General features: G+C 50.8%; 1 protein-coding gene across 1 annotated transcript; it reads right to left on the bottom strand.

Moving 5' to 3' along the window:
- Nucleotides 1-9306, bottom strand: MUL1 (mitochondrial E3 ubiquitin protein ligase 1). Its single transcript, XM_028090820.2, has 4 exons — nt 9051-9306; nt 4605-4692; nt 3864-3984; nt 1-2395 (listed from the first exon to the last, which is right to left on the bottom strand). The coding sequence occupies exons 1-4, from the start codon at nt 9168-9170 to the stop codon at nt 1666-1668; spliced, it is 1059 nt and encodes a 352-aa protein (XP_027946621.1). The 5' UTR covers nt 9171-9306; the 3' UTR covers nt 1-1665.
- Between the last annotated feature and the right edge of the window lie 1774 nt (nt 9307-11080).

Below are 11080 nucleotides of genomic sequence, written 5' to 3'. Positions count from 1 at the left end.
TTGGTTGTAATGTGTTTAATTTGTGCTGTCCACACAGGACCCTGCATAGAACGGGTGTCAGCCCCCTGAGAGCCCCCACCTCCCCCACACAAAGGGGATAGTGGATGAATATTCAAAGTCATGGAAGGGAGAGAAGAGCTGTGTACGAGACCTCTGACTAGTCAGAGGAGGTGAGAGGGGTGCCCCCACTTCTTTCCACAAATTCAAGGAGGGGGCACGTGAGGGAGTGAACAGCAACCCAGGAAGGGGCAATGTGACTCCACCCACGGCACGCTAACTTCTCAATGTGAGGAGGCGGGACCCTGGAAGAGGCTCTGCTCAGGGTGCTGGCTGGCGACTTTGCCTCCGTGACAGCCCAGGAGGGAGGCTGACAGGGCCAGGAGGCCGGGGCAGCAGCAGCCTTATTGCTTCGTTCAGGCGGTGAGGCCTTTCGGGCTGACCCCAGGCAGAGAATGCCAGAGCCAGCCCTCGGGCCTCGGGCCTCGGGCCTCGCGCACTCCCAGCCAGGGCTGGCGGTGCGCTCTGGTCCCGGAGACACCAGGAGGGCTGCAGCCAAGCTGCCACCTTCACCACTGGGGACGACAGGACAGCCTGACTGTCCCACATGGCAGCCCCTCAGCCTGCTGACCAGGGTTCCCAGCTTTTAGGCAGAAAGCAGATGGCGGGCGTTGCTCCCTTTTGTCCTGACACACATGTGCACACATTAAGAGGTAAGGAGGTGAGGGGAAAGGGACACAGTTCTCATGTCCAGTCTGGCCTTTTTCCTGGGGTGTAAGCAAAAGGAAGACAGACTGTGACAGTCTTGTCAGAGGCGACTCTTCAGACAGCTCCGTGGGGCATACACCACACCCAGAGCCTGACTTCGCCTCCCTGCTGGCTGAGTCACTCAAGGTGCAAGACCACAGGCACCAGTAATTCCCCAGAAAGGACCAGAAGAGCTGGAGATCACTGGCTTGGGAGTGACCTCAAGCGATGAGGTGCCATCTCACACACACACACACACACACACGCTAGGAGTGACCTCAAGCGATGAGGTGCACACACACACACACGCTGGGAGTGACCTCAAGCGATGAGGTGCACACACACACGCGCGCGCACACTCCACCGGGAGTGACCTCAAGCGATGAGGTGCAGACACACACACAACACACACACACATACACGCACACTCTGCCAGGAGTGACCTCAAGCGATGAGGTGCAGACACACAGGCGCACGCACAAACACACACACACACACACACACACGTGCACTCCGCCGGGAGTGACCTCGAGCGATGAGGTGTAGACACGCACACACACACACACGCACACACACATGCACTCCGCCGGGAGTGACCTCGAGCAATGAGGTGCAGACACGCAGACACACACACACACACACACACACACACACGCACATGCTCCGCCGGTTCCAGGAAGGCAGGCAAGGCCACCACCCCCACTCCAGGGTGGGGCCGTGAGTCTCAGCCGGTGGCAAAAGGGTCCCCTCTCTCCGTGGCAAGGCAACATCCTAGTGTTGGGGCTGTGAGGCTGGGATGGCTCCCCCAGTCTGCTCCCTCAGTCGCAGCTGGGATGACAGCTAGGCCTCAAGACAAAAACTCCTGAGAAAGGGGGTGGGCCCCCCCCCACCGCCCCCCCCCCGGGGGCCACCCTGCACCGGTTAGCTATTGTACAAGGGAACCACCCGGACGATCGCCTGTCTGCAGACGGGGCACCGCTTGGGCTCGGGCAAGGCGCGGTAGCACTCGGCGCAGGAACACACGTGCCCACACTCCAGGAAGACGCAGGACTTGAAGCTGCTCAGACACACGACACAGGCGCTCTTCAGACTCTCCCTGTCCTCGGGCTTGGCGCGGCTCAGCAGCTGGGCCTCACGCTCCTGGAACTCCTTCTCCATCTGCCTGAGGCGCTGCCTTTCCTGGCGCTGCAGGTAGTGCTTGCGGAGGATGAAGAAGAGAACGGCGCAGGTGGTGAAGCCGAAGACCAGCGTCAGGACCTTCCAGAGTCGGACGCTGGACTCCTGCCTCTGCAGCAGGCTGTCGAAGTCCTGGCTGCTGAGGTAGTACTGCATGCCCTGCTTGGGGGGCTGCAGGCGCACGGAGCTGCTGTCCAGAACCAGCTCGCCGACGCCCGTGAGCGTGGCACCCACCTTCAGCATCTCCTCCGTCTCCTGGATGCCTTTGGGCCGCTCGCCGCTGATGTAGTGGCCGATGACATCGGTGAAGGACTGGATGGAGGGGTGGAACTTCTCGTACACAGTCTCCAGGCCCAGATCCTGGGCGTCCAGCGGCTTCAGCACTCGCACGGCCACGGCCACGCCGTCCTCGTGGGGGACCAGGTCGAAGGGCACTGTGTTGGTCCTCTGGTGAATGATCTTTGAGTAGTCGTTCCTAAAACGAGAGAACCCAAAATAAAATACAGGACAGCAAACACCTCACGCCCAGGCAGAGAGAGGATGGCCTAAATGCCAGGCCAGGATAAAGTCCGAACTAGGTGGAAGAATATGCACAAATCACTGTTATCCTAGTGCCTCATGATAGGGAGGCTCCGTTTTTGAGGTTCTCGGGCCGTATCAGCGGGCAATAAGCACTGTCCTAGATCAGCTCCACCGTTTACCTCTCTTTGCCACTCTCAAATAAATATCCAGTTCCTTAAGAAATGAAAAACGGAACTACCGTATGATCTGGCAATCCCACTTCTCGGGGTGTACGTCCCAAAGAAGTGAGATCTGGGTCTCAAAGAGATATCTGCACTCCTGTGTTCACCGCAGCCCTGTTCACAAGAACCAAGACATGGAAACAACCTAGATGCCCATCAGCAGACGAGTAGAGAAAGAAAATGCGATACACACACAGACAATATTCAGCCACAAAAAGGAGGGAAACTCTGCCATATGTGACAGTGACAACAGGGATGAGCCTGGGGTACATTATGCTAAGAGAACCAAGCCACTGCACAGAAAAACAAATACTTACATGAGGGACCTAAAACAGTCACACTCAGGGGCGCATGGGTGGCTCAGTCAGTTGAGCGTTGGACTCTGGATTTTGGCTCAGGTCATGATCTCAGGGTCGTGAGATCAAACCCCACGTCGTGCTCCGTGCTGAGCGTGGAGCCTGCTTAAGATTCTTTCTCCCCCTTCCCCTCTGCCCCTCCCCCTGCTCACATGCGCATGCACACGTGTTCTCTCTTTCTCTCTCAAAAAAAAATAAAACAAAATAGAAGTCATGCTCATGGAGACAGAGAGCAGAATGGTGGTTGCCATGGCCCGGGAGAGAAGAAAACGGGAGCTGCTGTTCAGTGGGTATCAAGTGTCAGTTATACAAGATGAATACATTCTAGAGATGTGCTGTACGACTTAGTGCCTGTAGCTAACAGTACCATATGCTCTAGTACTGTTAAAAGGGCAGATCTCATGGGGCGCCTGGGTGGCTCAGTCGGTTAAGCGTCTGCCTTCGGCCCAGGTCATGATCCTGCGGTCCTGGGATCGAGTCCAGCGTCGGGCTCCCTGCTCAGCAGGAAGCCTGCTTCTCCCTTTCCCTCTGCCCTTCCTCACCACCCTCTCCCCTCCACCCCCGCTCATGCTCAGTCTCTCTCAAATAAATAAATAAAATCTTAAAAAAAAAAAGGGGGAGTGATCTCATGTGAAGCATTCTTACAATAAAAAATACAAAATACAAAACAAAAACCCACTAGGATTGGCTGGAAAAACCGTTCTCCCACAAGAGTACCGTCAGCGTGAAGAAACTGGTCTAGGCCTTGTCTCAGGTGAACCAGAGGACACGGAAACAGTACCCAGGGTGCCAGCATGCGAGCCTACCAACCGGGAGGCTTGGCTAGAGGAGAAAGGACAGGTACCAAAGGTGGGTTGTCCGATTCCACACCATCCTGTGCTCCTGCAGTGTCAGCCGCTGAATCACGCCCTTGCAATTTTCCACAAACTGGCTGTTAAGCGTTTCTTTAACAGATCGAACAGCCCCTAAACGGAAACAAATTATTTTAGTTCTGAAGAACTCTTCTGCCCTTTCCTTTCAAGGTGATTTAAATACTGTTTTTAGGTTGAGTTGAATTCATCAAAATGATGCAAATGACACCATGGTAAGTTGTTTTGTCAGGGGCGCCTGGGTGGCTCAGCCGTTAGGCGTCTGCCTTCGGCTCAGGTCATGATCCTGGGGTCTCGGGATCGAGCCCCGCATTGGGCTCCCTGCTCCGCGGGAAGCCTGCTTCTCCCTCTCCCACTCCCCCTGCTTGTGTTCCCTCTCTCGCTGTGCCTCTCTCTGTCAAGTGGATGAATAAAATCTTTGGGGGAAAAAAAAAAGTTGTTTCGTCAGCACTCTGTTAAGCACTTTACACGGATCCATCATTTCAGCTTTCCAACCACCTTGAAAGGTTGGAATTCTTGTTCAGATGGGGTAAGGGAGGTTCAGAAAGGTTGGGTAATTGCGCCAAGATCACACAGCAATAACCCAGGTCTTTCTGACCCCGAGGTCCAAGTTCTGGAACACTGCCCCATACAAAAGGCCCTTAAAATCAGCCAAGAAGATTTTTATTAAACTTCGAGAAGAGGAAATTTTTAATTTTGCCAATAAATAAACATACCTTCAATAACAGCATAAGGCACACATTTTCCTGGGGCTTCTGAGAGAATGTTCTTTAAGTCTTCACCCAAGTGGATTCTTTTAGCTCCCTAAATGGAAACAACACATTCAACTGGCTGCTGAATACTGCATGTTCTACCACACTTACAGGCCCAACGAGAAAAGGACTATTTACTTTTTTTATGTAATGAAAAGAGAATGAGGAAATCAGGCAGGAAGGAGGTTATGGAGAATCACATTCCCAAGCTGTGCCCCAGAAGTTTCACCACATAACCAGGCATCTGCCACCCTACGGATGGGGGTGCCAGCGACATTCTTTCCCCAGTTAACAGAAACATACCCTCCTCTTCATTTTAACTTTTTTTAGTGAAAATATGAAAGGTCCTTATCTGTTTTCATGCCACAGACTGAACATAATTTAATCTCTTCTTGATGACACAGAACCACGCATTAGAGGGCTTCTGTGGAAAGTACCTAAGCCGGTGCCTAGGACATGGCAGGGGCTCGGGCAAGGGTAGGCGTTGCTCTCAGCGTGCCTGGGGCAATCCACGCTCTGCATTACACGGGACAGTACAGGGCTGCCTTCGCCGTGGGGGGCAAGGCTCTGTTCGCTGGCACTATTCTCCTACTTTCCAGTTCGTCCTTCTACCCTCTGACGAGCAGGAGACCACGGTGACTGCTGCTGCCACCCCCCTCCTTCTGCCACCCCCTCCGATTCAGTTTCCCCCCCTGCATGGGGACCAAGCCAGCCTGGCACTGCTGCATCAAAAATAAAGAGAAGATTAATAAAACCAATGACCAGTTCCTGAGCATCCATGTGCCAGGCACTGGGCTGCGCACTGGGGATTCAGGGATGAATCAAGGACACTTCCCACTTGCAGGGAATTGCCATCAACAAATCTGAAGGATGCCAGGTACGTAAGCCCTCGAGGGGTGAAGAGGGATGGGTACTCTAGGTCACTGAGGTCACTCGAAGTTGAAGCTAGTGCTGCACAGTAAATGACAGGAGCCAGGTCAACCCAAACTTATGAACCACCTACACTGTGAGGACAGTACCAATAACAGCCCAGCAACTAACAGAGTCTGTTGACTCCTTTGTTCTGTGCCCCTCCCCTGGACTATTAAACTCGAGGACAGCTCGGACCTGGCTTGTCTTGTTCACTGCTGTCTCCCTGGTGCCAAGAACAGTGCCTGACCCATAGCAGGCACTCAATACGTATTTGATGAGTAAGTGAACGAATAATCACTTAGACTACAACTGGCCCTTGAACAATGCAGAGGTGAGGGGCGCGCCCCCCCCTGCGCCCCGACGCCCCAACTCGGGCTCCCCCAAACTCCTCCAAACTCGGGCCCCCCCTCCAAGTGACTCCAAAGCCCCCAAGTGCCCTCTTAGCATCTGCTCAGATGGCCACGTAGTCAAAAATCTGCATATAACTCTGACTCCCCCAAAACTTCACTACTCATAGCCTACTGTTGACCAGAAGCCTTACTGATAACATAAGCAGTCAATCGACACATACTTTGTAGGTTATATGTATTATATGCTGTGTTCCAATAATAAAGCAAGCTAGAGAAAAGAAAATACTTTTTTTAAAAAATCATGAGAGAAGGGGGTGCCTGGGTGGCTCAGTCGTTAAGCGTCTGCCTTCGGCTCAGGCCATGATCCCAGGGTCCTGGGATCAAGCCCCACATCGGGCTCCCTGCTCAGCGGGAAGCCTGCTTCTCCCTCTCCCACTCCCCCTGCTTGTGTTACCTCTCTCGCTGTGTCTCTCTCTGTCAAAAAATAAATAAAATCTTAAAAAAATAAAAAAATCATGACAGAAAATACATTCATAGTACTGTATTTATTGAAAAAAAAATCTGCGTGTAAGTAGACCCAAAGAGTTCAAACCCGTTGTTCAAAGGTCAAGTGTATATATCAGGTACTATGCTAAACACTTTAAAAGCATAAATTCATGTAACGCTCCTACCATCCCTATACAGAAGGTATTATTATCCCCAATTACAGATCAGGAAACTGAGGCTCAGAGAGGTGAAGTGCTTTGCTCCAAGTCACACAGCTGGTAGAGTATCCACCAAAGGATAGCCAGTTAGAATTTTTTTAAAGGGCGGAGGGAATATGGTCAGAAAGACCTGAGGTTGAATCAAGCTTCAGTGCATCTATTATGACTTTGAGCAACTTAATTTACCTGAGTCTGTTTCCAAAGCTGTAGAAAATGGGAGAGAAAACTGCCACTGGATTTTTATGTTTATTAAATGATGGGAGGGCACCTGGGTGGTTCAGTCAGTTAAGCGTCTGCCTTCAGTTCAGGTCATGATCCCAGGGTCCTGGGATGGAGTCCCACATCGGGCTCCCTGCTCCGCGGGAAGCCTGCTTCTCCCTCTCCCTGCTGCTCGTGGTCTCTCTCGCTCTCTCTCTCTCTCAAATAAATAAAATCTTAAAAAATAAAAATAAAAAATAAATGATGCATAAGGTTGGAAGGAATCTAGCCCAGGGGCTGGCACATGTAGGCAAGCAATAAATATGCATTCCCATCACTAGGAGAACTACACAAGGATAAGACTCAAACCTACTCTGGAAGTTTTGTAATCTGATCAAGAAAACTGAATCTAAAATATTAGGTATCCCAACTTTCCAGAAAGGGGCCATTTCATCCTCATTTGGGAACTGACTTGGCAAAAGGTCCCACATTCGGTCAGCCTGATGCCAACCTGATTTCAGACTTTCAGAGTCAGAAAGTGAAATATCAGTTACACTTCTAGCCAATGACTTCAGCATAACTCGCTTATTTATAATCAGACAAACAACTGGGCAGCTGGAATCTCACTAGGACGTCACTTGCACCACAAATACAACTGCCTGGTAAGCTGGTTCATTCCGGATGGATTCCCAAACTCCCCTCCACGGCAGGGACTTCACACACTGGTTTCTAAGCCCTTACTGAAAACAATATGATGATAACGAACTAAGCCAGGTTTAGGAAGCCTTCTTCAAATACATGTCAAGTGAAGCCCTAACTGTGGTATTGTGACATTTCAGCCAAAAGGAATCCGCATTTACTGAGCATCTACCACTTGTCAAGCACTGAATTAGAACCTAGAAGGGGGAAGAGGGGAAAAAGGGATAAATAAGACCCTGTCTCTGACCTAAAGAGGTCCATCTCTCACGGGCCAGTCAGACATTCACAATAAAGCAATGTGGTCAATCAGGTGGGAAAAAAAAAAAATCCTACACTTGGAATCAAAAGACTTAAGTTCCAACCCAAGTAGCTGAAAGACCTTTGCTCTGAGTCTCAACTTCCTGATTTGCAATCTGGAGATGATTGCCATTTTCCCCACCTCAAAAAAATCATTGTGAAGGGGGCGCCTGGGTGGCTCAGTCGTTAAGCGTCTGCCTTCGGCTCAGGTCATGATCCCAGGGTCCTGGGATCGGGCCCCCGCATCGGGCTCCCTGCCCTGCGGGAGGCCTGCTTCTCCCTCCCCCGCTCCCCCTGCTTGTGTTCCCTCTCTCGCTGTGTCTCTCTCTGTCGAATAAATAAAATCTTAAAACGCTTTCTTAGGCTGCCCTTTACAGCTTAGCACATTCTCTCATCTTGTTATTTTTTTCTTCACAATAATTTTTTAAAGATTTTATTTATTTATTTGACAGAGAGAGACACAGCGAGAGAGGGAACACAAGCAGGGGGAGTAGGGGAGGGAGAAGCAGGCTTCCCGCGGAGCAGGGAGCCCGATGCGGGGCCCGAAGCCAGGACCCCGGGATCATGACCTGAGCCGAAGGCAAGACGCTTAACGACTGAGCTACCCAGGCGCCCCAAGCGTTATTTTTAAAATAAACTAAAATATTAAAAAGGAAGAGTCTGTAGAAGCAAGAAGTGAGTGGTTACATAAACGGGCAAAGTCTAGGATTCCTGCACTGGCTGTTCCCTCCATCTGAACTGTTCTTCCCCTAGACACCTGCGTGGTCTCCCTCACCTCCTCCTGGACTCTGTTAAATGTCACCTTATTTAAAATAGCACACCACTGCATTCCCTCTTCCCCGCACGATTCCGTAGTATTTTTCTCCCCATCTGTCACACCATCTGAGGTACTTGTTTATGGCTGTACCAGAACGGAATCTCCATGAGGGCAGGGACTTTTGTCTCTTCTACCCAGGCGACAGCCCCAGTGCCTGGAGCAGAGCAGGCGGCCCTTAGTATTTGTCGAATAAAGAAATCAGGTCGAGATTCTGAGCAATGAGAGCGGCTGAGAAAAGGGGAAGTGCAGCGGTTATCACGAGACCCGAATTCTGATCCTAGTTCCTCCCGTGACTCGGCGGCGACACCCCTCAAGGGCCGGTTTCCTCTCTGGGGCCGTTTCCGACGCTGGAGCAGCCCGAGGCGAACCGCGGGCTCACCATCACCGGGGGCAGGGGTGAGCCGGCGGAGGCCAGGCTGGCTCCAGCACTGACCTTGAGTTCTTGGGCGACCTGGGCCTTCTGCCGGTACACGGAATACAGGACGGCGGTGACGACAGAGCTGGTGCCCAGGAGGATGAACTGGCCCAGCGAGGGCCGCCCTCCGCTGTCCATGGCTGCGCAGAGCCCTGGCTGCCGGCCGCGACGCCGAGATCAGGCCGCGCGTCCCCCGCGCTCCGCGGCCCTCCGCCCTCCGCCCGGGACCGCGCCCCCACGCCGCCCTTCCGGAGGCCTGCTTCTGATCGCCCTGCGTTAGCGCGCCGCGCCGCGCCGGGGCCGGAAGTGGGCGGGCCGAGCAGACCGGAAGACGGCGTTGCCGGGGTGATCGCCCGGGGGCGACCGCCTCCACAGGGGCGGGGTCTTCCTCGCCGAGGGGAGGGGAGGGGAGGGGCGAGGTGGTTGCGGGGAAGTCAGAGATCGCGCGTCGCTCGTGACCCTTTGCCTTCGGACGCGCGGCCCACCGGCGGCGATGAACAAGCTCGTGTCGCCCTGGTCTCGATCCCTCTGGTTTCCTGGGGTTATCGGGTTTTTCGATGGGTTCTTGATGGCTCCAGTCAGTAGATTGGGAGGAAAGAAGAGAACTAGTGTGTAGCAAGCAGTTGGGAGTATTGCACGTTTAAGATCAGGGCAAACCTTGAGCCTTGGATTTTATTCTTCCACTTTCCAGATGTGAAAACTGAGGCCGGGGAGGTTAGGGGATGTGCTCAAAGTCGCACTGCTCATGAGTGCTAGAGAGGAATTTATCGGGCGCCAGAACCCTTACTGCCGAAAGGGCAGATTTTATCACCTAAATAGCCCCTTAATCTGTCATCAACGCATATAACAGCCTATTGTTTGTTAGCCTATTGTTTGTTAATAACTACCGCTACTTTATTGAGTGCCTGTTATGTATCGGGTATTGTGACAAAAGTTTTGCAGACATCCTATTTAATCCTCGTAACACGACCGTGGAGCAGATTTCAGACTATCTTCTGACCTCTTTAGTCATCCCCTTACTAAAATAATCAGAAGATACAAAATCTTACCCAAAACATCAAAGTGTTCATCAAGTTGGCTCCTCCCGGTTACGCTTTAAATTCTTGAAAGTGTAAAAATGCACCCACTGGTCGAAATCAATGCATGTAAAATGCATCTAAAATCTGTAAATTGCTTCACAAAAGTAAAATCTCTTTATTAAAGAAATTGGTTATCCATGACATTTTTCTATCATATTCCTTAATTATCCTTGGAGTCAAACAATTACTTTTCCGCGAACCTGGGGTCAGAATCTCCAGACTGTTAACACCCCCAGATACTTTTGATGATTTTCAACCCAAGAGGTGATCATGAATTTGTTACACCCCCACACACACACACTGAAAATTAAATCTAATTTTATTTTTTTTAAATGGAACTTGTCCAAAAGTTAATAACACATCGTGTTGGCAACGGTGCAGGGACAGAGACTCCCATATATTGCTGATGGGTGTGAAACTGGACATTCTTTACAGAGAAAAATTAGGCAGTGATGATCAAGATTAAAAGTACCCATACCTATTGGCCTAGCAATTCCACCTCCAGAAATTCTTCCTATGTAAATTACATCTGAACATGGCGAATAAGATTATTCATTGCAGCATTGTTTTTAATAACAAAAGAATGAAAACCACTGAAACATTATCAATAGTTAATTGGTTAAATAAGTTTTAAAAATATGTGTATATGAGCATAGTAAAGTGAAAAGGCAAAGTGCCAAACTGTTTAAGTATGATTCCATTTATTTTAAAAAGGAGGAAGAAAAATATGTTTATATATGTCTAGAAGGATTCATAAGAAGCTGATAATATTGGTTATTCACATAGAACGGAATCTGGTGGCTAGAGAACGGAGTGACTTTTCACTCTTATACTTTTTAGTGAGAATGTATGGCATACTTTGAATTAATAAAACTTGATTTTAAAAGAACAAGAAGAGGGACGCCTTGGTGGCTCAGTCAGGTAAATGTCTGCCTTCAGCTCAGGTCATGATCCCAGGGTCCTCCCTCT

The sequence above is a fragment of the Eumetopias jubatus genome, unplaced genomic scaffold, assembly GCF_037043125.1.
Source record: "Eumetopias jubatus isolate StellerSeaLion01/CBP00866 unplaced genomic scaffold, mEumJub1_p1.0 scaffold_4, whole genome shotgun sequence".
In the NCBI taxonomy this organism is placed as follows: domain Eukaryota; kingdom Metazoa; phylum Chordata; class Mammalia; order Carnivora; family Otariidae; genus Eumetopias; species Eumetopias jubatus.
Note: the sequence above shows the minus strand (reverse complement) of the source record. Positions and strands in the feature narration are given on the sequence as shown.